Genomic DNA, 27,039 nt, shown 5'->3' on the forward strand with positions numbered 1-27,039 from the left:
TGCAGCACGCTAGGCTTACCTGTCCTTCACCATCTCCCAGAGCTTGCTCAGACTCATGTCCATTGAGTCAGTGATGCCATCCAACCATTCCATCCTCTGTCACTCTCTTCTGCCTTCAGTCTTTCCCAGCATCAGCGTCTTTTTCAATGAGTCGGCTGTTCTAATCAGGTGGCCAGAGTAATGGAGCTTCAGCTTCAGCATCAGTCCTTCCAATGAAATTCAGGGTTGATTTTCTTTAGGATTGACTGGTTTTATCTCCTTGTTGTCCAGGGGACTCTCAAGAGTCTTCTCCAGCACTGCAATTTGAAAGCATCAATTCTTTGGACTCAGCCATTTTTATGGTCCATCTCTCACAACTGTATGTGACTACTGGAAAGACCACAGCCTTGACTATACAGACTTTCATCGGCAAAGTGATGTCTTTGCTTTTTAACACACCGTCTAGGTTTGTTGTAGCTTTCCTGCCAAGGAGCAGCTGTCTTCTGATTTCATGGCTGCAATCACCATCCACAATGATTTTAGAGCCCAAGAAGAGGAAATCTGTCACTGCTTCCACCTTTCCCCTTCTAATTTGTTGTGAAGTGATGGGACCGGATGCCATGATCTTAGTTTTTTTAATGTTTAGTTTTAAGCTGGCTTTTTCACTGTCCTCCTTCACCCTCATCAAGAGTTTCTTTAGTTCCTCTTCTCTTTCTGTCGTTAGAGTGGTATCATCCACATATCTGAGGTTGTTGGTATTTCTCCCAGCAATCTTGATTCCGGCTTGTACCTCATCCAGCCCAGCATGTCTCATGATGCACTCTGTGTATAAACTAAATAAACAGAGTGATAGTAAACAGCCTTGTCATACTCCTTTCTCAATCCTGAAGCAGTTGGTTGTTCCATACAAAGTTCTCACTGTTGCTTCTTGACCAGCATACAGGTTTTTCAGGAGACAGGTATAAGGTGGTCTGGTATTTCCATCTCTTTAACACAGTTCGTTATGATCCACACACTCAGAGGCTTTAGTGTAGTCAATGAAACAGAGGTAGATTTTTTCCTGGAATCCTCTTGTTTTCTCTGTGATCCAGCAAATGTTGACAATTTGATCTCCGGTTCCCCTGCCTTTTCTAAACCCAGTTTGGACATCTGGAAGTTCTTAGTTCATGTAATGCTGAAGCCTAGCATGCAGGATTTTGAGCATAACCTTACTAGCATGGGATATGAGTCCAATTGTCTGGTGGTTTGAGCATTCTTTAGTACTGCCCTTCTTGCTAATTGGGATGAGGATTGACCTTTTCCAGTTTTGCGGCCACTGCTGGGTTTTCCAAATTTGCTGACGTATTGAGTGCAGCACTCTGATAGCATCATCTTTTAGGATTTTAAATAGCTCTGCTGGAATTCCATCACCTCCACTAACTTTATTGATGGTTAGTGCTTCCTAAACAGTGCTTCCTAAGGTCCACTTGACTTTACACTCCAGAATGTCTAGCTCTAGGTGAATGACCACACCATCATGGTTATCCAGATCATTGAGATATTTTTTGTACAGTTCTTCTGGGTATTCTTTCCATCTGTTCTTGGTCTCTTTGCTTCTATTAGGTCTTAACTGTTTCTGTCCTTTATTGTGCCCATCTTTGGATGAAATGTTCCTTTGATATTTCCAATTTTCTTAAAGATATCTCTAGTCTTTCCCTTTCTGGTGTTTTCCTCCATTTGTTTGCATTGTTCATAGAAGGCTTTCTTGTCTCTCCTTGCTGTTCTCTGGAACTATGCCTTTAGTTGGGTGTACATTTTCCTTTCTCCCTTGCTTTTCACTTATCTTTCTTCAGCTATTTGTAAAGCCTCCTCAGACAACCACTTGGCCTTCTTGCTTTTCTTTTTTTTGGGGGTGGTTTTGTTTGCTGCCTCCTGTATAATATTACGGACCTCTATCCATAGTTCTTCAGGCACTCTGTTTACTAGATGTAGTCCCTTGAATCTATTCGTCACCTCCACTGTATATTCATAGGTGGTTTGATTTAAGTTGTTCCTTGCTGTCCCAGCAGTTTTCCCTGCTTTCTTTAGTTTAAGCCTGAATTTTTCTATGAGAAGCTTATGATCTGAGCCACAGTCAGCTCCAGGTCTTGTTTTTGCTAACTGTACAGAGCTTCTCCATCTTCTGCTACAAAGAATGTAGTCAATCTGATTTTCCCATTGACTGTTTGGTGATGTCCATATAATAAATCATCTCTTGTGTTGTTGAAAAAGAGTATTTGCTATGACCAGTGCATTCTCTTGGGGGAATTCTGTTAGCCTTTGCCTGCTTCATTTTGTACTCCAAGGGGAAACTTACTTGTTACTCCAGGTATCTCTTAACTTCCTACTTTTGATTTCCAATCCCCTATGATAAATGCTGTGCTGTGCTTAGCCACTCAGTCGTGTCCAACTCTTTGCAATCCCTATGATGAATAAGATATCTTTAAGCAACATATTAGGATGAACACAGATAAAAGAAACATTTAATTCTGTAAACACTATAAACACTCATTTTTAACCCTTGAAGGCTAATTTTTTTTAACTTCCTGGTTAAATTTTGAATACTTGATGTTTCCAAATGAGTGGATTCTTTAAAATTAGGGTATATACTCAAAACTGGTTTTACAGTTATGTATGCGTGCTAAGTCACTTTAGTCGTGTCCGACTCTTTGTGACCCCATGGACTGTAGCCCACCAGGCTCCTCTGCCCATGGGATTCTCCAGGCAAGAATACTGAAGTGGGTTGCCATGCCCTCCTCCAGAGGATCTTCCTGACCCAGTGATCAAACCTGCATCTCTAATGTCTCCCATGTTGGTAGGTGGGTTCTTGACCACTAGGGCCACCTGGGACGCCCCACAACTATGTATACCAGAGTATTAATATCTATTACTCATATCCTGAGTTTGAATTTGTAAATTGAACATTTTTCCTATGAATGCCTTTTTGCCCAGAACTAAGCTGTGTTGCCGTCAGGTGGCAGTGATGCCTTAGTCATGGCCTCAGTATGGTCACCAGCTTTATTCATCATGTGTTACCACTGCATGAAAATCAGGGCAGAAGAACTTCCATCTGGGCTCAGAGAGGAAAGGAAAGACTTGCTGATACTAGGGAGTCTTAATGCAGAAGGGAAGAGCTCAGTGGTTGGAACACAAGACAACACTTTTTCTCAAGCCCTTATTTGAATCCCAGGTGTATGATGGGCCAGCTCTGTTGTCTTGGCCAAGTAATTAACTTCTTTCTGCCTGTTTTCTCAGTTGTTAAATGAAAATATACTCACTTCATAGGGTTTTCATATGGTTTAAATCAAAGAATAAAAAAGTAAAGTGCTTAGCATGGAGCTTATGAGGGCAGCTGCTCTCCAGAAATGATTGCTCTTATCATAGGAATCTGAGAAGGCAGGCCCAGATGCAGCCACAGATCACTTCAGGTTGGATTTCTTCACACTTTATAGCCCTCAGGAAAACCTCTCTGACAGACAGGCAAATGGTTTTCCTTATCTCTCCGCTAGTGTTGGAGAGCAAGAAGAGGCAGTTGCAGCATTTGAAGGTAAAGACACAGTTACGTCCTTCCCTCACAGATGCCTCATGCCTCCCCTTGTCCCTCTGAAGATCCTGTCTCACCAACTCAGGGAGATAGGCTGAGGAAATCAGAAACTCAACTGGCTGTATCTTGATGACGAATAAAACATTTCTGCAATTCATTGTGTATTTAAAACCAAAGAACCTCTAGTCTTCTTTCCCTTTAGAAAAAATTTTCAATGTAATGTAATTCCTAGCTATAATCTGATTTCTCTCTCCTCCACGTACCCTTCAAACAAAATATATTTTCCGTGCCCTTACTGGTGCTTCAATTGCTGTCCGTAGCTGACAAAGCCTTTGAATAATTAGAAATGAAAAGGTCAAAATACGAATATGATGGAAGAAATATTCAACTAGATTTGACCAGTATTTACAAAGCACTTGCTTTTATAACATACCAAGATGTATTTTAGGCAGATAGCAAAGATCATCCCAAATACAGCTCCTACTCTAAAGAATATCACACATTAAGAGGGGAGACAATTCACATAAACAATTATTTTAAGGAAAAATGTGGTGAATGCTACAGTGGTAATTGTCATAGCTTATATTTGCATATACCTTCCAGTTTAAAAAAGAAATATCAAACACGTAATTATGCTTACTCTTCACAATAACTCCGTATGTAGACTAAGTATTAAGTGTAATTGAAAGCGAGTCATCGAGGCTCCCAAGGTGAAATGCCTGAGGTCGCAGTGTCAGTGAGTCCACCCATCAGCTCACCTGACGTGTCCTGGGCTGCCTGGCACACAGCATGAAGCAGGAGCTAGGCGGTCCTACCATTTTTTTTGTGTGCTGCGCACTCTTCTTGGTGTGGGGGACAGAATCCCCATCTTCAAGGAGGATGAATGGTGAATCCGTAATGTAAGCCGAAGTTTCTTACTCTGCATTCTGTTCTTTCTTTTAACTCATGCAGTAAGTACCAACATACAGAGGTTTGGCAACACTGAGGAGAGAGGTTAATCTTATGGGGGTGGTTATGGGGGCCCTTGCGGAGGGTGTTTTTCTTCCTACCACCTAAAACCTCATTGACTTGTTAGATGCACCATGTTATTCATACTCCCTTTTGGAATTTTTCAGGTGCGCAGGTTTTCTGAGGCCTTCTTTTGTTTTGAACATCCAAGAGAAGCTGCCATTGCATACCAGGAACTTCAGTGAGTAACACAAATCCAAAGTTTAAATGATTTTGTTTCCTTTTATATAAGATATCATCTCAGAATTTATCATGGCGGAATATACAATATTTACAGCAAAAGAAATGAGAATTTGAAATTCAGAAATCTCCTGTTAATCAAATGTGTTTAATCTTGTGAATTGCTTCATGAAAGACCCCTGCCTTCCGTAAAGAATCACATTGCACTATTATCCCATCCCACACATGAGATCTACCCACCCCTAGGAGTCCCACAAGGCCAGCCTTCCATTTGGTCATCTTGTTGTACCTTTATTTTCACAGGTCAGAATCTCTTACATTTACGATTATGTATTACAGGTTCTCAAAAGTAGTCTGGCACTTTTGAGACTGGCAAAAGACTGGCACTTCTTGCCATTATGTAAAAGATGTATAATTCAAATATCCAGAGTAGATGCCTTTTTTTTTTCCCTACTGAGTATTTTTAGATCTGGTTTTCTTTGGCTTTAAAGAATATTTTGAGGACATTATGCTGAGTGAAAAGAAGTGAGACATAAAAGAATAAATTATATATGATTCTGTTTATATGAAGTTCTGGAACACATAAAACTAAGGTGAAGTAAAAGTCAGGACAGTGGTTGTCTTGGTGTTGACTTGGGCGGAGAGTTTGCCTGGGATGACATTAGAATACTCTCTAGACAGGTGGAAATGTTCTGATTCTGTGTCCACTTACCAGAACCATACAGCTAAGGTGTATTTGTTTCAGTGCCTGTGAACTGTACCTTAAAATAGAACTGTAAATAATCATAGGGTGTGTGAGTGGAGGTTCAGACAAAGCGAGAGGGAAAATGCTCATTGTTGAAGCTGACGGGATTATTTTGCTATTCTGTGTACTTTGATTTGTTTAGGAAATTTTTCATAAGAAAAAGTTTTTTTAAAAAACTTTTATATTAGAAAAGTATATACCTTTTTAAAAATAGCTGTTGTGTTTATCAGTATGTGTTAAGTAAGCAGTAGGAATGGAACACTTTTTTTCAACATTATCATCAAATCATTAGTAGGCATTTGAGCTTCTGGTCTTTCTCTTCTATGCTATTCTCAACTTATTAGGAAGTGCATATATTAAGTACAGATAAATCGCTTTGAAATAACATTTGTCAGTAAACCATAATTTTTATAAGTCAATAATTTTCATTGTAGCAGTTTTTATCTCTGATCAAGGAACTCCTTTGTCAGGAGCTTGTGTCTTGAGTGGTGGGGAGCATATGACTGATGAGGGGATGGTGCCTGGGGGACTATGAGGTGGAACTGGTGTGATTATCTCGGTTGCAGTCTGACGTGAGACATGTTTTTCAGTGCTCAGAGTCATCTCCAGATGTGCACCGCTATCAAAAACACTTCCTTCTGCAGCTCTCTCCCACCCCTGCCTATTGAATGTAGTGAATTAGATGGAGATCTCAATTCGTTACCTATTATCTTTGAAGATAGGTATTTAGATTCAGTTACTGAAGGTAAGTGTAATCTAACTATAATATGTAAGCTATGTGTCATTGACAGTATATTATACCTACTATACATAAAGCCATTCCTTAATGTGGGACTTTTTTCCCCCTCCAGTTTTATTTATTTTTGAGGATATTAGAAAGTTATAGTCAGAAAAAGTAGTCTTAATCATATAAGTTCTTACACCTTGTCTTAAATCTGAATTTCTTTTTCTTTGGATAAAAGACTTAGATGCACCCTGGATGGGAATTCAGAGTCTTCAGAGATCAGAGTCCAGTAGAATGGATAAATGTGAGACTGAAGAAAGCACTCTAGCTGGACTTTCCAGCCCAGAGTTGAAAATCAGACCTGCTGGGACCTCCAGTTTTTGGTCTACAGAAGGTGAAAAGCAGCTAACAAAGTCTCTAAAAGGAAAGAATGAAGAATCAAATAAATCCAAGGTTAAGGTTACTAAGCTCATGAAAACAATGAAACCTGAAAACACAAAAAAATTAATAAAACAGAACTCTAAGGATTTGGTGGTTTTGGTAGGCTACAAATGCTTGAAAAGTACAGCATCAAATGATCTCTTTAAAAGCTTTGAAGGCAACCCTACACATAGTCAGAAGGAAGGTCTGGACCCCACAATATATGGATATAATTTTGATCCAAAGACCTACATGAGACAGACAAGTCAAAAGGAAGCTAGCTATTTGCCAGCTAATACAGAAAGAACTGAACAAAAGTCTCCAGATATTGAAAATGTGCAACCAGACCTGTTTGATCCTTTGAACTCTGGCAGCCTAAATCTTTGTGCAAATTTGTCCATTTCAGGTAAACTTGATATCTCCCAGGATGATAGTGAAATTGCACAAGTGGAACACAGTGTGGCATCCAGAAGCTCATCAGACGATTGCCATGATCGTCAGTCTGCCCCCACTTCAGGAGTTAGGACAATTGAAGTTAAGCCATGTAATAAAGACTGTTTCAGTGGAGAGAAAGTAACTGTTAAAATAGGACCTTGGACAGAGCTTCAACAAGATGAAATATTTGTGGATAATTTACAACTGCCCAATTTTGAGTCCTTAGACTCTAATGGTAAATCTAAACCTATGGAAATAACACTTGAAAAGGAAGCTTTGCAGGAAGCTAAGTGTCATTCTGTCGGGGAATCGTTAGCTAAGTTAAGAAATAATCAACCTGCTTCTACAAGAGAATACCACCTTGTAGTGAGTGGAGACACCATTAAGTTACCAGACATTAGTGCCACGTGTGCCTCATCTCGGTTCTCAGACTCAGGTGTGGAAAGTGAACCAAGCTCTGTTGCAGCACATCCAAACCCTGACATAGGCTTTGAAACTGTACCAGGGCAAGGTCTTTTCATCAGTGAAAGGTTATTTCCTCAGCTCTTGATGAAGCCTGACTGTAATGTAAAGTTTTCACTAGGCAGTCACTGTACTGAGAGTACAAGTGCTTTCAGTGAGATCCAGTCGTCCTTAACCTCCATAAATTCTCTGCCTTCTGATGACGAGCTGTCACCTGATGAAAATCCTAAGAAATCTGCTGTATCTGAATGCCACCTAAGTGATAGCAAAACTGTGTTAAATCTAGGAACAACTGATGTGCCAAAATGTGACGATAGGAAAAAGTCAAGTATTATTTTGCAGCAGCAGAGTGTCATATTTTCAGGGCATTTGGACAATGAAACTATAGAAATACATTCCTTAAATTCAAGCACTAAAGACCCTTTACAATTTGTTTTTTCAGATGAAGATACTTCCAGTGATGTGAAAAGTAGTTGTAGCTCCAAACCTAACTTGGACACTGTGTGTAAAGACTCCCAGAGTCCTGATAAATCCAGTGACTCTGTAGGAACCACAGTTCCATTAAGTTCAGAACTGGCTTGTTCAGGCACCCCTTGTGTCGTTTCAGGTTCCGTTTCCACCAGGGCAGATAGCAGTGAAGATAGAACTGTGAAAAGGAAAAACAGCGATGCATTAAATCCCAAACAAATGTGTTCAGAAGCCCCTGCAGTTAAAGATGAAACTTACCTGGGTACAGGTGATGCTTTTTCAGCCAGTCCTGATATGGTAAAGCAAGGGCTTGTGGAAAATTATTTTGGCTGTCAAAGCAGTACGGATGTTTCTGACACATGTGCTATTAGCTACAGCCATTCAGTTAGCCCTCAGAAAGAAACTTCTGGAAAAGAAATGAGTAGTCCTCAGCGGGATCAGGGTAAAGATGAGGAAGAGGAAGAGCAGGATCAACAAATGGTTCAAAACGGGTATTATGAGGAGGCAGATTACTCCTCTCTGGAGGCCGCGGGAGATGCTCACTGTGCAGATGGAGCTGACCTGGGAGGAGAAAGACTTGCCAAGTCTGAAAGACTGGCCGGCGACTATCTGAGCGATGGCATAACCATGCCTACTGTCTGTACTTCTGGCTGTCTGTCCTTCCCGTCTGCACCACGAGAGTCCCCTTGTGGCGTTAAGTACTCTTCTAAGAGTAAGTGTGACGCTGTTACCAAGCAGCCGAGCAGCGCCTCCCACAGCTGCACGTCATCTCTGTCCTGGTACGAAAACTCGCCAAAGCCTCAGATACAAGCGTAAGTAGTGGAGCGCAACGGCATGAGCTGTGAGGGAACGTGTATATCTTTCTCTGGAAACATGCATATTTCACATTCTCTGACTTCTGTAATATAGAAAGTATTTCTTTGATTAGCTGTCCAGAATGGAGAAGTGAACTCAGTATGCTGCCTGAGACAGACCTGTAGGTTCCTGTATGATTGTCCTCTTCTATTGGCTACACATCCCTGATATAACTTTTTCATCGGTAGTTGTGTGGTAAAAGTGTGGAATAGTTGAGCTTAAAACCCTTTTTTTCCCATCATTTCTCCCCATTTACTCCCAGACAGAAGTTAGGTTTTATAAGGACATCTAGCAATTAAGGACAGTATTAGATAATTACTAGAAACTTCCCTCAGCCTGCCAGACTCAGATTGCCTCAGCTAAGTCAGTGGTTCCAGAATTGATATTTAATGGTCCAGTTAAAAAAAAAAAAAATCCAGAAAAATTTGAAGATGGCATAGATTTACTAGTATGGCACAGTTGTCTACCACCTTAATCCAGATGGAATTATAATCCCTAGAGTAAAATGTCTGGGTTTGGCTACTATAGGTTTTTAAGTTCCCAGATTATTCTGATGTGTGCACATAAGTGAGATCCATGGTGCTACAGCTAGTGAACCCACTGAGATGAGAATTTATTGTTATTCAGTCACTCAGCCGTGTCCAACTCTTTGTGACCCCACAGACTACACCACACCAGGTTTCCCTGTCCTTCTTGATCTTCCAGAGTTTGCTCAAACTCACGTCCATTGAGTTGGCGATGCCATCCAACCATCTCGTCCTCTGTCATCCTATTCTCTTGCCTTCAATCTTTCCCAGCTTCAGGTTATTTTCCAGTGAGTTGGCTCTTTGCATCAGGTGGCCTCAGTATCGGAGCTTCAACTTCAACATTAGTCCTCCAAGGAATATTCAGGGTTGATTTCCTTTAGGATTGATTGATTTCACCTCTTGCAAGGGACTCTCAAGAATCTTCTCCAGCACGACAGTTGGAAAGATCAATTCTTCAGTGCTCAGCCTTCTTTATGGTCCAATTCTCACAGCCATATATGACTTTACAGACCTTAGTCAGCAAAGTGATGTCTTTGCTTCTTAATATTGCTGTCTATATTTGTCATAGTTTTTCTTCCAAGGAGCAAGCATCTTTTAATTTTATGGCTGCAGTCACCATCTGCAGTGATTTTGGAGCCCAATGAAATAAAGTCTGTCACTGTTTTCATTGTTTCCCCATCTGTTTGCCTTGAAGTGATAGGACTGGATGCCATGATCTTAGTTTTTTGAATGTTGAGTTTTAAGCCAGTTTTTTCACTCTCCTCTTTCACTTTCATCAAGAGGTTCTTTAGTTCTTCTTCACTTTCTGCTGTAAGGGTGATGTCATCTGCATATCTGAGGATATTGATATTTCTCCCGCCAATCTTGATTCCAGCTTGTGCTTCATCCAGCCCGGCATTTTGCATGTTGTACTCTGCATAGAAGCTAAATAAGCAGGGTGACAATATATAGCCTTGACATACTCCATTCCCAATTTTGAACCAGGTGAGAAGTGCCTACTAAAGAATTATAATGTGCTAGAAGGGGGCTTCCCTGGTAGCTCAGCAGTAAAGAAGCCTCCTACCAATGCAGGAGACACAGGTTCAATCCTTGGGTCTGGAACATCCCCTGGAGAAGGAAATGGCAAACCACTCCAGTATTCTTCCCTGAGAAATATCATGGACAGAGGAGCCTGGCAGGCTATAGTCCATGGGGTTGCAAAGAATTGGACACAAAGTGACTAAACAATGACAGATGTGCTAGGAAGTTGGAGGAAGTTGTTCCACCTCCTGGCAGCTCAGTCTCTTCCTGAATCAAACATGAAAGCAGTATTCTTCACCCAGTGTGTCCCCCTCAGTTTAGTGTTCAGCAGCTTACTTGAGTTTTACTTTCATCAGCCCAAATCATATAATATTAAAATAGTTCATAATTTTTCATGTTCTCAATCCCCAAGTTGAATAGATATGTTTGTGCCAATTTTATTTAATCACATCCCCCCTTAGTTCTATTCCTTCTTACTGATATTTTTAGAGAAAAATACAAATAACTTAATCTACTAAATATAATACCTGCCGTTCTCACCAGTACACTGTGTAGAATAGTGCCTTTTTTTCCATTTATGTAAGATTAAAAAGGAGCAAGGGACTTCCCAGGTAGCTCAGCTGGTAAAGAATCTGCCTGCAATACTGGAGACCCTGATTCAAAACTTGGGTCGGGAAGTTCCCCTGAAGGAGGGCATGGCAACCCACTCCACTATTCTTGCCTGGAGAGTCCTCATGGACAGAGGAGTCTGGCTGGCTACAGTCCATAGGGTCGCAAAGAGTCGGACATGACTGAGTAACTAAGCACATACAGCACAAAAACGAGCAAGGAGGGTAAGATTTGGTCACAGGATCAGCATCAGACTGTTAGTCTTTGCAGTACTTCTCCCAGCTTTTTCTGCATACAATATAAAGTTCTGTAAAAAGCATAACTCCATTCCTAATGTTTTCTAGTGGATTTCAAATTTAAAGGAATATTTTTAAGTGATGTCAGGGTGTAATTACTTATTGTATTTGATCAGAGTATGTACTAAAAAGCAGGGATTGAACCCAGGTCTCTTGCATTGCAGGCAGATTATCAGCTGAGCCACCAGGGAAGCCCTAGTAAAGAAAATCACTGTCTAATTTCTAAATCATTTAGGTGATCACACATATTTCAGTATTTTAAAATCAAATATTTCTGGGTTTCCTTTTCTGTAGTTCTCTAAATTCAGTAGATTATCTTTTTGGTTCTAAAAACTGAATGTAATGCTTAGTAAATAATATCTTTTATAACATTTTGCTTTAGCTTCCTTCAGGCAAAAGATGAATTGAAGCAACTTAAACTCCCCGGGTTCATGTACAGCGATGTTCCTCTGCTGGCATCCTCAGTCCCTTATTTTTGCGTGGAGGAGGAGGAGGAGGACCATTGTGGAAATGGAGTGCATCTCATTGTCTGTGTGCATGGCCTAGACGGTGTGTAACATCTGTGGATATAACCCGTACCAACTCGATATCTTCTTTTCCTAGTAGATCTCGTTTAGTTTTAATCATTGACCTGAAGAAAGATTTCTAAATTGCTGATACTAATTATTATCTTAAATACATTCTAAAACAGAGAGATGTTTAATTTTGCTAAGTATAATATTAGATTTTTTTTAAAGCAAATTTTCCTTGGAATTGATATCCACATGCTGACATTTTCTTATATTAACTTGGGGTTTTTCTGTCGGCTCTCTTACTGTTATTTTCATCAGCTGTCACTCGTGGCAATCATTTTGTATCCCTTTGGTTGTCTTTCTGCTTCTGTCTAGCTTGGTGCTTTAAACTTTATGGATAAGAAAAATCAATACCTAAGAATAAAAGATTCACTGATTAATTAGGGTATAATTTAAATTCTTAATACCTGTTCTTACTTGCTCTAATTTTATGACAGCTATTTTGGTTACTCAGCAGCCTATTTTTCTTGGTTAGGAACTGCGTTAGAAGATACCAGATATCTCTAGACTAGCAGAGTCAAGTCAAGTCAAGTGAAGTCGCTTAGTCGTGTCCAACTCTTTGCGACCTCATGGACTGTAGCCTGCCAGGCTCCTCTGTCCATGGGATTTTGCAGGCAAGAATACTGGAGTGGGCTGTGTTATAATGTGATTCTGTAATAACAAAGTAACAAAAGATTTTATGGATTATAAAAATGCTAAAGTGAAGTGTCCCAGTTGTGTCTGATTTTTTGTGACTCCACAGACTCTGTAGACTCCTGCCAGGCTCCCCTGTCCATAGGTTTCTCCAGGCCAGAATACTGGAGTGGGTTGCCATTTCCTTCTCCAGGGGATCTTCCCAACACAGGGATCCAACTCCGATCTCCCTCACTGCAGGCAGACTCTTTACCGTCTGAACCACCACAGGTCTAAACTAGTAAATTATCATTAAATTGGATATTTTTAATTAAAAAAAAAAAAAAACTGCAACCCAAGAAATAAAATACCTCAAATACTAACCTGTTTCCTTCCCCTAATAAAATTTTCAAAGAATTATCCTCCAAGAAAAGTTGCTTGGCTTAATAGAATCTCTGTTAAAGTCCTCTTTGAAATTTCCAAGAAACACTATTCCATGTTATAGAAATTGGTCCAGAATAATAGGAAAAAAGATGGAATGGAGCCTATTTTATTCCTTGAAGTTAACCTAACCTTGTTATTAAATCTGAAAAAGATGTAACACCGACACTCCAAAGAAAAGTGGAGCAATCTAACATAAATATACTTAATAAGACTCTAGTAACATTGTAGAAAAATGAATTCGTTAATTGATTAAATGTTTCCCAAAACCCTCCAGCAAATGAATCAATATATTAAAGTAGCTACAGCAAATAGAATTTAGTTCCCAGAATGCAAAGATAGGTAAATATAAAGAAATTTATATACTATATTAGTAAATCAAGTAATATAAAATTCAATATTCATTTCCAGTTATGACAAGTAAGCATCAAACTTTAAGCCTTAAATAGCACTAGTCTAATTCATTAATTAAGCATATATACTTACAGCTCATGGAAAACATATACCTAGTAGTGAGATGCTAGAGGCATTTCTTTTAAAAATCAGGAATAAAACAGTTAATTCTGTCTGTTCATGACATAGCTAAAAAGAGGGATAAAGTAAAAATTCAGCAGTTGATAATGATATGTATATATTCCTAAGTAAGCCAAAAGAATTAACTGAAAAGCCACTAAGCTAATTTTTAAAGATACTAATTTATATTTATATATTACATATGTATATACTGATTATTTATATTTATGTATGATAGCTGTTATAAATATTTTGTATTTATATATATCTTTTAAGTTAGTAATTAAACTACTTTAGATTATTTAAATGGATTTTTATTTCTATTTGTCTGACCTAGTACTGCCAAAGAAAAAGTCAACAGATTAAATCGAAAATGCACTCAAGTGTGGTTAAATGCTCATGCAGAGAGTGATGGTGACAAGTTAGTCAGTTGGTCACTCACAGCCGCCATTGCCAGTGGTCAGCACAGCATGTGCTGACCGTGGGACAGACGGGGAGCCGGAGTGGGCGTGAGGGGTTGATAGCATCGTGCATCCAGACCTCTGAAGACACAGGCTGTTGGGGAACGTTGTCTGCTGGTGGCGATCAGCCGTGACATGAACAGAGTGGGTTCTGGTGCACAGGTCCTTGTCTCTTCACAGCTGACTTAGGCCCTCCACATATCCTCAAGATGATTAACAACCTGTGAGGATGTGTGCTGCATCTTTTGCTTTATCTTGTCCTTTAGACAGAATTTTCATTTTCTTCATTTTCTAGGTAACAGTGCAGATCTCCGATTAGTAAAAACTTACATTGAACTTGGGCTTCCTGGGGAAAGAATTGATTTTCTTATGTCTGAAAGAAATCAGGTACAGTATGACTGTGTTTTCAGTGAAAGCATACATGTTTCTACCAGTTTCTACCTAAATATTGCTTACTACAAAATGTCTGTAGTAGTAGAAATAATTTTTCTGATTTCTATAAAATTTAACATTCATGCATATCCTAAGGAATTTGAAATGATTTATAACTCAGTTTTTGAGCTCTTTACATATGCAGAATTTCTAGTATTTCACATTTCTATGCAAATAGTTCATTAAATAATTAAACCATTTCAAATAACCTTATATTCAGTTCTGTTAGTGGGCTAAACAGTCTAAACAAAGTATTAATGAGAAAACAGCCTTTTTTCCTGGAAATTCACTGCTTGTTCATTTTAGTATAATGAATATTACATTCACTAACTTCTCTAAAAAAAACTGGTCTTTAACCATATTTTCAGTACCCAAATTAAAGGTAATGTTTATATTCAGTTTTTCCTGTGTATATAATGTGTATGTTTTGCTTTTGTTTAGAATGATACTTTTGCTGATTTTGATAGCATGACTGATCGCCTTTTGGATGAGATAATACAATATATTCAGATATATAGTCTAACAGTCTCAAAAATAAGGTAACTTTTCTTATTTACATAACTTATTTTTATGTCTCCATGAATTATAGAAAAATTACACAGACTGTCTGGAAATTTTTTGTCCTATTCTAAAATATAGTAGACAGCAATTCAAATTAATATAAAGAGAAAAAATTAAAAGATTTTAGGGAAATACTACATATTGTATAATTCTGTTTATGTGAATTGGCCAGAATTGGTGAGAGAGAAGTAGATCAGTGATTACTTAGGACTGAGGGAGAAGGAGATGGGAGCTGATGATAAGTAAAGAATGTAGGGTTTCTTTTAAAGGTGGTGGAATATTCTAAAATTTTTTACAGTGATGCTGCACTACTCTGTAAATACACTAAAAACCATTGAATTGTACACTTTTAGTGGGTGAATTGTATGGTATATGAATTATATCTCAATAAAACTGCTCCCAAAAAGAAAACTTGTAGGGAGATATATATAAAGAAATGAAACTGTAAGAATATTTTCAGTGTCATGACTATACTTTGAGAGTACCCAAGCAAGAGATGATGATGAAACCAGTATGTCTCATTCTTTAATCACATGTTGTGAGTAGAAATGAGAGAGAGAAAAGTGATTGTTTCTTCTGTTCCAGTAAGAAATAAAGAAAAAATTAAAAGTAATCTTCTTGAGTCAAAAAAGAGTAGAATAAGCTGATGGTTGTCATATCCCAGGTAGGAGGCCAGCTCTTTATACTGTAGGCCTTTGTTCAGTCCATTTCCAGTTAGTATAGAGTAGGGACAAAGAGCAGAGAAAAGCAGGTTTTTATCTGAAGTCATTTTTTAAAAATGTTTCTGTTAGAATATGGTGGGAGATGTGAGTATGTTGTCGGGGGTGGGGGAGAAGAGATTGTTTTCTAATTATTTTTGTCATTTATGGATCTTAATTTGTTTGCTAAATTTTCTGTAGTCATCTTGTATTCCTTTTATTAATTTGTTATTTTATAATGAGAAAGTATTGTTTCAGGTTTTTTTAATTCATCCACAAGAATATGCCTCTTTTAGTCAGTTACAGTGAGCCATAAAATCCAGAAGCTTGATCTAGCTGATTGAGAACAGTTTGATATCAGACTTGCCTTCCCAGCTTCAGGAAATTTGTCAGCTCCTCCCTAGTCGTTGTCTATGAACCGTTGCTGAGACAGCTCTCAGGCTTGCTTCTTTCACTGTTAATTGTCCCCAGGGATTCATGTACTGTCTATTGTAAAATAATGGGAAGCAGAAAAGGCTGTTTTGATTTAAGCTATTCCTAGGTAAAGATGAAATCCTCTGTATTAGCTATTATTTTGGTATAATCTTATACTTAAGTAGGAAAATGCATGTATATTTCATGTGTGTTGAAATGCATTCAAAGAACTCCCCCAACGTGGAGTGTGGACCAAAAATAAGAGAAATGGGGATGTAATGTCTCCTAAATCATCCTCACTGATACGATTTCATTATTTTGTTTTAAATCATGACTTCAGTTTAGTTCAGTTCAGTCACTCAATCGTGTCCGACTCTTTGCAACCCCATGAATCGCAGCACGCCAGGCCTCCCTGTCCATCACCAACTCCCGGAGTCCACCCAAACTCACGTCCATTGAGTCGGTGGTGCCATCCAGCCATCTCATCCTCTGTCGTCCCCTTCTCCTACCCTCAATCTTTCCCAGCATCAGGGTCTTTTCAAATGAGTCAGCTCTTCCCATGAGGTGGCCAAAGTATTGGAGTTTCAGCTTCAACATCAGTCCATCCAATCAACACCCAGGACTGATCTCCTTTAGGATGGACTGTTCAGATCTCCTTGCAGTCCAAGGGACTCTCAAGAGTCTTCTCCGACACCACAGTTCAAAAGCATCAATTCTTCTGCGCTCAGCTTTCTTTATAGTCCAACTCTCACATCCATACATGACCACTGGAAAAACCATAGCCTTGACCAGACGGACCTTTTTTGACAAAGTAATGTCTCTGCTTTTTAATATGCTGTCTAGGTTGGTCATAACTTTCCTTCCAAGGAGTAAGCGTCTTTTAATTTCATGGCTGCAATCACCATCTGCAGTGATTTTGGAGCCCCAAAAAATAAAGCCTGACACTTTCCACTGTTTCCCCATCTATTTGACATGAAGTGATGGGACCAGATGCCATGATCTTAATTTTCTGAATGTTGAGCTTTAAGCCAACTTTTTCTCTCTCCTCTTTCACTTTGATCAAGAGGCTCTTTAGTTCTTCACTTTCTGCCATAAGGGTGGTGTCATCTGCATATTTGAGGTTATTGATATTTCTCCTGGCAATCTTGATTCCAGCTTGTACTTCCTCCAGCCCAGAGTTTCTCATGATGTACTCTGCATATAAGTTAAATAAGCAGGGTGACAATTACAGCCTTGATGTACTCCTTTTCCTGTTTGGAACCATTCTGTTGTCCCATATCCAGTTCCAACTGTTGCTTCCTGACCTGCATACATATTTCTTAGGAGGCAGGTCAGGTGGTCTGGTATTCCCATCTCTTTCAGAATTTTCCACAGTTTATTGTAATTGCTGTGTATACCTAAAAAGGAAAATTTATCATGTAGTCAATATATTATTACTTTTTAAATGTATTTCTAAGCAGTTGCAAACTAGGAGTAAAAATTTTCTGGTAAGTAATATCTTTTTTCTATAGATTAAATATATAAATTATATAATCATAGGAATTTTCTGCTACATTCTCATATTTTTTTCCTTCAAAATGTAGTTACATCATTTCAGAGTATCAAATCATAGTTTTAAAACGTATTAGAAATTCTTAGTATTTCACATCTCTGTATAGTGATAGCAGCTTTTACTTTTGTTTTTAAAACTAATGCTATGGGAGAAATGTCATTTTTTTTCTTTTATAGCTTTATTGGACATTCTTTGGGCAATTTAATAATCCGTTCAGTGCTTACAAGACCACGGTTTAAATATTACCTCAGCAGGCTTCATACCTTTCTTTCACTTTCTGGACCTCACCTTGGTACACTCTACAATAGCAGTGCTCTTGTTAATACAGGTAAGAAGTTTTATTGTTCAGTATAAAAAATATGGCCTGGGGAGATTTAATCCAAATTTAGTATTTTCTGATGTTTATTTTAGAGCCAATTTGTCACATATAGAATTTCATGAAACAAAAGATGCAGCTATTTTTCTGTTTTATCATGCATAAGAAATAAGCTGATAAAACTCATTTCAGAAAATGATATCCTATTGAAATATTTGTCAAGCCACTGGAGCATTTTTCTCTCTTGTTTTTGTTACGTGTTTATTTTCAGTAAATGTTAGTATTATAAACAGATTATTCTGTTATTCTATTAGTGGAGCAGATAACAAATATCTATAATTAACATAAAGTTATAAAATATTTTATATAGAATGTTAACTCTGATTTTGATTTGATAACAGTAAAGGGATATTAGGAGAAAATAAATTCTAAACTTTTTAAAGAAATTAAAATAAAAATTAAGACCTCAATTTTTATTAGACTAAATATTCTCATTAAGAAAGATCTTCTACTTGATTTACGCTTATTTGGCTTTGTTTTTCCCTTAGAATTTTTAAATGGCTTTTCTAGTATAGTCAATTGATTCTCATTGAAAGAATAAATTAGGTTTCATCCTGACTTTTTTTCATCAAACCTTGAGACTCTTATTTCCGTTTTCTCCTCTACTTCTTTCATTGACAAATAAACCACAACATTTTCATTTGAATCTCATTTTGAAGGGTGGTTTTCAAAATCTGGCTTGATCTAGATTTTTACAGTTTCAAAAAGAAGGCAAGAGAAAAAAAAATGAAACATATAAATAATATAAAGTAGAACCCAGCATGAATAAGATGCAGTACTTTAAATTTATTTCCTTTAAATTTATTCCTTCACTAAACTTTTCCCCAGATAGCATTGCAGTTAGCAGCTTTAATCAATTAAAAGGTTTTTTCCTCTTTTCCTCGTTCACCTCAGTAACGTTAGAATCAACAAAAGTAGAAATGAATAGTCTGTAGTCTTAAAAACCAGCTCCAGGGTGATTGAGGTTTTACTTAAGGGGAAGATGCACTTAAATACAGGAAACTGGACTTCCATGATGATCTGGTGGTTAAGAGTCTGCCTGCCAATGCAGGTCACACCTGTTCGATCCCTGGTCCAGGAAGATCCCACATGCCACAGAGCAACTAAACCCACGTGCCACAGCTACTGAGCCCATGCTGTAGCGCCTGCCTGCCTCAATGAAAAGTACCCCTCACCAGCCACAACGATAGAGAGCCCGTGCACAGCAATGAGGACCTGGCACAGCCAAAAATAAATAAATAGATAAATATTTTAAAATAAATACAGGAAACTGATAATATGAAGAAATACAATTAAAAATTAAAATTTAATTATAATCAGTATTATTAGAAAACATCATCTAATTGCTCATCCCAGGGCTGAGCTGTGGTGGCTGTAAAGCCTCGGCGCTCAGGCATGTGGAGCTACGACTGTTTGAAGTTTTATCCCCCTTCACTTCATCTTAATTTGAACGAATATATCTAAAGGTATAATATCCCCAAATTTGATCTTGATAGACCATTACCTGTTTAATTACTGAATGAGATAGAAGTAGCAAGCCTTCTGTCAACCATTAACCCATTGTTAACCTCAGTGTGTTTGTGTTTATATTTATTATCAGAAAATGGAAATATTTTGCAAATACATTTTTTATTCACCAACAAAATGCTAATTTGAGGAATATGATTTTTAAGTGAAATATGTATATTAAAATTAATAACCTTGTTATATGGTACTATATTTTCCAGTTTATAACTCTCAAATATCTCGTACCATTAATAACTTTCTAGGTCTGTGGTTTATGCAGAAATGGAAAAAATCAGGTTCTCTTTTACAATTGACATGTCGTGATCATTCAGACCCTCGCCAAACTTTCTTATACAAGCTTAGTAATAAAGCAGGTAAGTATATAGTAACAGTTTTAAAAACATACACTTGAAAACCTCTTTTAAAATAAACCTTTAGCAAATAAGTTAACATGTGTTTCTGGTGATTAAAAAACTATCAATTGGTTGTAATTTCTTAATGAAATCGACTCACAAAACCAAACAACTGATAGCATGATTTAATTTTTTATATGATTGTATTTATTTCTTGTGAGTTGCACAGCTAGTCTGAGATTATCCTAAAAATTTTTAGCATTTATAATTCATACCATGAGTTAGTTTCTGAACTAGGTTCATGTCCTTCTAGGTGCCCCCAACCCCAGTCTTCAGCCCTTGTTTTAAACTGCCACATATTTTTTTATTTTATTATTATAAGTATTTCTGGAAAATGTGAGAAACTGATGGCTACCTGATGGCTACCCACTCTAGTATTCTCGGGGCTTCCCCAGTGGTTCAGATGGTAAAGAATCTGCCTGCAACGCATGAGACCTGGGTTTGATCCCTGGGTCAGGTAGATCCCCTGGAGAAGGGAATGGCAACCCATTCCAGTATTCTTGCCTGGAGAATTCCATGGATAGTGGCTACAGTCTATGGGGTCACAAAGAGTCAGACACGAGTACACAACTAACACTTTCACTTTGAAACTATTAGTAGTTATTCCTTCTACAAATTCTGGCCACTGGATGAATCTGGTTAGTCATCTCTCATTAAGTGAAAGAAAGTGAAAGTGAAAGTCACTTAGTTGTATCTGACTCTGTGATCCCATGGACTATACAGTCCATGGAATTCTCCAGGCCAGAATACTGGAGTGGGTAGCCTTTCCCTTCTCCAGGGAATCTTCCCAACCCAGGGATTGAACTCAGGTCTCCCACCTAGCAGGCAGATTCTTTACCAGCTGAGCCACAAGGGAAGCCCAAGAATACTGGAGTGGTCCCTTCTTCAGCAGATCTTCCTAACCCAGGAATCAAACCAGGGTCTCCTGCATTGCAGGTAGATTCTTTACCAACTGAGCTATCAGGGGGCATTAACCGGTTATTAAATGTATTCCCTATCTTGCATGAAGGGAAACTATCTAAACTTTTACTAAAAAGTTTTATATCTAAACTTATACTCCCAGAAGTCCCCAGCTGGTCTCTCCCCATCCAGTCTCACTCTCTCTAAGTGACCTCACCTCTGACCTTTCGTCTCTCCCTGGGTTATACTCATGTGTTCCCGGCACGCTCTAACCCTTTGAAATCTCCACTTGTGGAGAACAGACTGTGTTCATCTGTGTCTTCTGCACAGACCATGATCTCTGCTTCCTGCAGAAAAGTTCCCCAGCCTGCAGTCCCCAGCTCCCTGCTCCCCCTGGTGACAGAACAGAGGAGTGGCACACTTTTTTGCTGAAGGGCTGGATAGTACACATTTTGGCTTGTAGTCCGTGGGATCTCAGTTGTAACAACTCAACATAGCATTGTAGCACAAGAACAGCTATAGCCAACACGTGAGCTGATGAGTGTGGCTGCGTTTCAAACAAATTTTATTTATGCAAAAAGGAAAAAGGCAGCAGTCCAGATCACACAGGCCACACTGTACCACCTTTGTTGTAGAAGCAGCTGGACTTCTGATTTCTTGTTACTGAGGCCCACCTGGAGGGGGAGCGCGTCCTCTTGCTCTCCATCCCAGCACAGCAGTTATTCCTCCACCATCACATGAAACTGCTTCCTGTGAGGCTTATCCCACCCAGGCTCCGCTGCCTTCTTAAGTTATGATGACCTTCTTGCATGGTCAGTGAGAACTTTGATAGGAGTTCATTGACAAATATTTACTGCACAGTTATGCTTTAGGAAAAGATAGTTTCGGGATCTTAATATCCTGGCATCAATTTGGTAATTCCACAAGCAGCTCTTTAAATGGTTCATCAAGCATTAAAGAGCCTTTCTCAACTCTGGTAACGTTCCATTCCACTCCACTGTGAAACCACACATGCTACACTCTACTCTGAAATTTCAACCAGTTTTTCATCCTGTCACTGTAATATCCTGTCTTCTTTGAACACACTCATCCTTTGCTGTAGTCACGTCGTACATGTTTGTGCTTCCCACCTTCCTTGCTTTTTCTACCACCATTCCTCCCTGTGACTGCACATCTTTGCAGAACTAATCCTCTTCATTCTCTGAAATTATACTCCACACCATCACCTATCCAGAGCTTTCCTTGATGCCCTGTCTGATGTAATGTTCATTCCCTGGTGGCTCACATGGTAAAGAATCGGTCAGCAATGCAGGAGACCCAGGTTCAATCCCTGGGTTAGGAAAATCCCCTGGAGAAGGGAATGGCAACCCATTCCAGTATTCTTGCCTTGAGAAGTCCATGGACAGAGGAGCTTGGTGGCCTACTGCCTATGGAGTCGCAGAGAGTCATGCACGACTAGTACCCAGTATATACCTTCATATCTTGAGTCTTCTGTCTCTGGACAGCCCTCATTCCAGTCTTCATTTACCTGCTAGATGCCTGTGCTTACATTTCAAACTAAGTGTGTCTGAAATTGAATGTGTTTTCTTCTGCTGCTTCCTCTTCTTTCAACCTTTTCTAAATGGTACTTGTCCTCTGGATGACTTGGTGTGAAACATCTCAGTGTCATCTGTGGTGGATCCTACTTCTTTGTGTTTACCACTTCCCGAGTTGTGAGTGTCATCTGTGAGCTGCTTTAACATTACATATGAACCTCTTTTATTATACTCATTACAGCTTATCTCATGTCAATCATCTTTATGCCTCTTGGCCTTTTTTCCCTGACTAGGATCTGTCATGACAACCCTTTGCCACTCCCCCACTACATGTGCCCTCAGTACTACTTACAATACCCTGAAGAACCACTTAGCATAGTTCTTCCCAGTAGGTGTTCGCTACAAAGCCATTGAATCAATGATCTTTTCAACGTTATGTTCAGTATCCAAAAGCAGGTCAAATGTTGTATGTTAAGCTGAAAATCAAACCCATGTTTCTTAAGTAACTTAAACTAGTAAACTTAAGCCCTGGCCTTTTAAATCTGTTTTTCATCTTCATCCTTATCACCATGTTCTCCTCCTGCTCTTGAAACATTTGATATGAACACCAGGCAGATTTAGTCATTGAATACAGCCCACTTCATTTGAGTCTTGTTTTTTTTTTTTTGTTTGTTTTTAATTTTATTTTATTTTTAAACTTTACATAATTGTATTAGTTTTGCCAAATATCAAAATGAATCCGCCACAGGTATACATGTGTTCCCCATCCTGAACCCTCCTCCCTCCCCATACCATCCCTCTGGGTCATCCCAGTGCACTAGCCCCAAGCATCCAGTATCGTGTATCGAACCTGGACTGGCAACTCGTTTCTTACATGATATTTTACATGTTTCAATGTCATTCTCCCAAATCTTCCCACCCTCTCCCTCTCCCACAGAGTCCATAAGACTGTTCTATACATCATTGTCTCTTTTGCTGTCTCATATACCGGGTTATTGTTACCATCTTTCTAAATTCCATATCCTTTTCAGGATTCTGCCTTAAATACTGTTATGAATATGAGGAAGATAATTGGAAATGGTTATTTCATGTGTTATTGGTTATTAGAATCCATGAAAGAAAGGTTTTTTTTAGGTGAAGTTTTATGATTTTGTGTCTAAGGGTACAAAGTAATGAGTTATTCACAGTATACAGAAATATATGCTTGATTCACAAAATCACAAGATATTCCTACATCACATAGTTCTCATGTGAGAAAAACTTAGACTGACTAGATCCATTGTGTGTAGCTATGGAGTTTGTACTACTGCTGCTGACAGGGTTTGTTGTTCAGTCACTAATCTGTGTCTGACTCTTTGCGACCCCATGGACGTGCCAGGCTCCTCTGTCCTCCACTGTCTCCTGAGGAGTTTGCTCAAATTCATGTCCATTGAGATGGTTGTTCTCTCTACCTATCTCATCCTCTCCTGCCCACTTCTTTTTTGACCTTCAATCTTTCCTAGCATTGGAGTCTTTTCCAATGAGTTGGCTCAGGTGGCCAAAGTATTGGAACTTTGGCTTCAGCATCAGTCCTTCTAGTGAATATTCAGGGTTGATTGACTGGTTTGATCTCCTTGCTGTCCAAGGGACTCTCAAGAGTTTTCTCCAGCACCACAGTTCAAAAGTATCAATTTTTTGGCACTCAGCCTTTATGGTCCAGCTCTCACATCAGTACATGCCATGAAAAACCATAGCTTTAACTGTATGGACCTTTATTGGCAAAGGGATGTCTCTGCTTTTTAATACAGTGTCTAGGTTGGTCGTAGCTTTCCTTCCAAGGAGCAAGAGTCTTTTAATTTCATGGTTCCAGTCACATCCACAGTGATTTTCGTGCCCAAGAAAATAAAGTCTGTCACTGCTTCCGCTTTTTCCCCTTCTATTTGTCATGAAGTGATGGAACAGGAAAGGAAATATATGAAAGGCAAAAAATGTAAATGTTCCCTGGGGTCTGTGTATTTATACTGCATTTTAGAAAGTAACATTTAATTAGCAATAGTAATAATAGCAGGGCTTCCCCTGTAGCTCAGCAGTAAAGAATCTGGCTGCAGTGCAGGAGATGCGAGTACAATTCCTGTGTTGGGAAGATCCCCTCAAGAAGAAAATGGCAACCCACTCTAGTGTTTTTGCCTGAAAAATCCCATATATAGAAGAGCCTGGTGGCCTCAGTCCATGGGGTCGCATAAGAGTCAGCCACAACTTAGCGAAAACAAGAACAATAATAGCAACATAAGAAAAACACGAGAGAGAGTATAACTGTAAAATTTTACTATAAACATTCTGTAATCTATGGCATTCCCCTCTGAAAAGATATTTACATTACTTTATAATTATTTGTAGATCTGAATAGATCTTTTGCACTTGAATTCTTTTCTAAGAATTAGTTATAATTTTGCTTACAAGTTACTGATTTATTATTTGCCTTATAATGTGTGGCAGGACTTTCATCTCCCCTCTGGTTGTACCAGCACTGTTTAGGAGCCAAACTTTGAAAGCACACGTAGATACTAATTTTAGCAGAAACACTGACAAGTTTACTTAATCTAAATAACACTCAGTTTTTCCAGTGGTACAGTGGAATAATACTGTCTTTCTCACAAGACTGTTAAAGGTTAAACAAGATAATTCATGTAAAATAATCAGCATTCTGAATAATACAAAACTCAGTAAATATTAATTAGTAAAAACACCTCTAAATGAAGAGGTGCCTGAACTAAAATAGTATTATAGATTTATAAATCTGTGTGGGGAGTTTTTTTTAGTAGAACTGTCAATATTGCTAGCTAAAAAATTATTCAAATGACTTATTAAAGTGCTAGCATGTCATACCTGTGAATGTATTTAACTTTGTGACATAGGAGCCCCGTTGCCCCCTTTGCAGCTGAGACAGATACGTGGAGCGGCCGAGCGCCCGCCACTGCCCACCAGCCAGTACCAGCCCACATGGCCAGAGCAGGCATGCTAAGCCAGGAATGTGTGCTTTCAAGAGTTTGAGAAGGTTTTTCTAATTTTAGTTTTAAATATCAACAAATATTCATTAATTGATTTTAACTTATAATATTGTCATAGGAGTTGGAGCAATTCTCTCCGAGCTATGTTTTTTCCCTTTTTTTTTGGGGGTGGGGGGGTGGGAATCATCTCAATGAAATATGAGTAGTCAATTCCTAGGAAACCTCTACACCTGTATATGTACATATAATTCTTTATTCACAAGATAGAAGTAGATGGGTTCACGTCAGAAACTTTAAGTAAATATTAATAAAACAGGAACACATAGAGCAGCATTTACTTAACCAATTTACTTAGCCAGTATGCCATTTGCAGGTATTTTTAAACAGGAGCCCTGGTGATAACTGTTCTGTTATACTTTACTTTGCTAAAGCTAAATACAACGTCTTGGATGCCTTGGTCTGATTATTGCTTTTGTTTCTTCTGAACGGCCAGTTTCCTGTTCTTTTGAGAAAGCCTAAAATCACCTGTCTAAAGCAAAATCAGACTCCTACCCTCTTCCCTTTTTTATTTAAGCAAGGCCTCCCCCGTGGGTCTTCATTTTGAAACAGACTTTTTTATCTCTGCAACATATCATTGGATCCTTAATCAAAAGCTAGAACTAGAGCAATGTGGAAGGTAAGCTGTAGATTAGGTGACAGCGGTACTGAATGGTCAGGTTCACAGAGAAAGAAGGGTCGGGGTGCTCCCAGCATTCCATGATGAGGCCTCAAAAATAGCCAAAGAACAAACTATCCATTGTTAGAATTTCAAAAACAAAATATCCTTATTTTAAGATCTTCCTAAATATATCTGCTTGGAGAAGGAAATGGCAACCCACTCCAGTGTTCTTGCCTGGAGAATCCCAGGGATGGGGGAGCCTGGTGGGCTGCTGTCTCTGGGATCGCACAGAGTCAGACACGACTGAAGTGACTTAGCAGCAAATATATCTGCTTAGACTCTCTTTACCAGCTGTTGAATTCTGACAAATAAAATATAACAATTAAAGAAGTCTCTTGCAGTACCACTTTGGCACAAAATAATTTTTTCTTACAGCAGATTACAGAGACGTTTAATAATAGGTATGACTTGATTTGTAATTAACATTTGTATTTTGTTTCTGAAAGTATAGGAAAGCATCAGCATCAACTCACATTTTAAGAAGTGAATTCTTTCAAATGTGTTTTAAATAAATGAGTAAAAATAAGAACAGTTTAATACTGTGTAGAATATGTCCCTTTAGAAAGCACAGGATTTCTCAACCTCTCAGCACTTTGGATATTCTGGGCTGAATGTTCTTTGTTGTCAGGGTCTGTCCTGTGCATTGTAGGATGTTTAGCAGCGTCCCTGGTCTCTGCCCAATAAATAGTGCAAACACACCTTAGCCCTTCATGTCCTAGCCCCTGCTTGTGAGAAACAGCATTATCTCTGGACACTACTAAATGTTCCCTGAGGTGTAAAACCACCGGTTCAAAACAGCTATTTTTGTCAATTCCAGAAAATAAACAGAGATGAGTCAATATGAATTGCTTTGTGTGTGCGTGCTAAGTCGCTTCAATTGTGTCTTACTCTTTATGACCCTATGGACTATAGCCCACCAGGCTCCTCTATCCATGGGATTCTCCAGTGAATTGCTTTAAAGCTCATTAAATTTTTCAGGAAAAACAAATGAGCAGTCAGAAGTATCAGGAAGAGTAAAATAATGAAGATGAAATATATAATGTTCATTCATACATAAG

At 38.6% G+C, this 27,039-nt stretch overlaps 1 protein-coding gene across 4 annotated transcripts in view; it reads left to right on the plus strand.

Moving 5' to 3' along the window:
• FAM135A (family with sequence similarity 135 member A) overlaps positions 1-27,039 on the plus strand; it is a 156,756-nt gene that overhangs the window by 116,800 nt on the left and 12,917 nt on the right. For 2 of the 4 annotated variants that reach the window (XM_070795677.1, XM_070795676.1), the window contains 8 exons: positions 4,657-4,730; positions 6,065-6,219; positions 6,437-8,795; positions 11,673-11,839; positions 14,185-14,276; positions 14,763-14,860; positions 17,723-17,874; positions 19,692-19,802. In XM_070795677.1, coding sequence (XP_070651778.1) covers positions 4,657-4,730; positions 6,065-6,219; positions 6,437-8,795; positions 11,673-11,839; positions 14,185-14,276; positions 14,763-14,860; positions 17,723-17,874; positions 19,692-19,802 — 3,208 coding nt within the window. The remainder of the gene's footprint in view (positions 1-4,656; positions 4,731-6,064; positions 6,220-6,436; positions 8,796-11,672; positions 11,840-14,184; positions 14,277-14,762; positions 14,861-17,722; positions 17,875-19,691; positions 19,803-27,039) is intronic. The other 2 variants (XM_070795679.1, XM_070795680.1) reach the window with 1 other exon arrangement.

This window comes from Bos indicus, chromosome 9 (genome assembly GCF_029378745.1).
Source record: "Bos indicus isolate NIAB-ARS_2022 breed Sahiwal x Tharparkar chromosome 9, NIAB-ARS_B.indTharparkar_mat_pri_1.0, whole genome shotgun sequence".
Lineage (NCBI taxonomy): Eukaryota > Metazoa > Chordata > Mammalia > Artiodactyla > Bovidae > Bos > Bos indicus.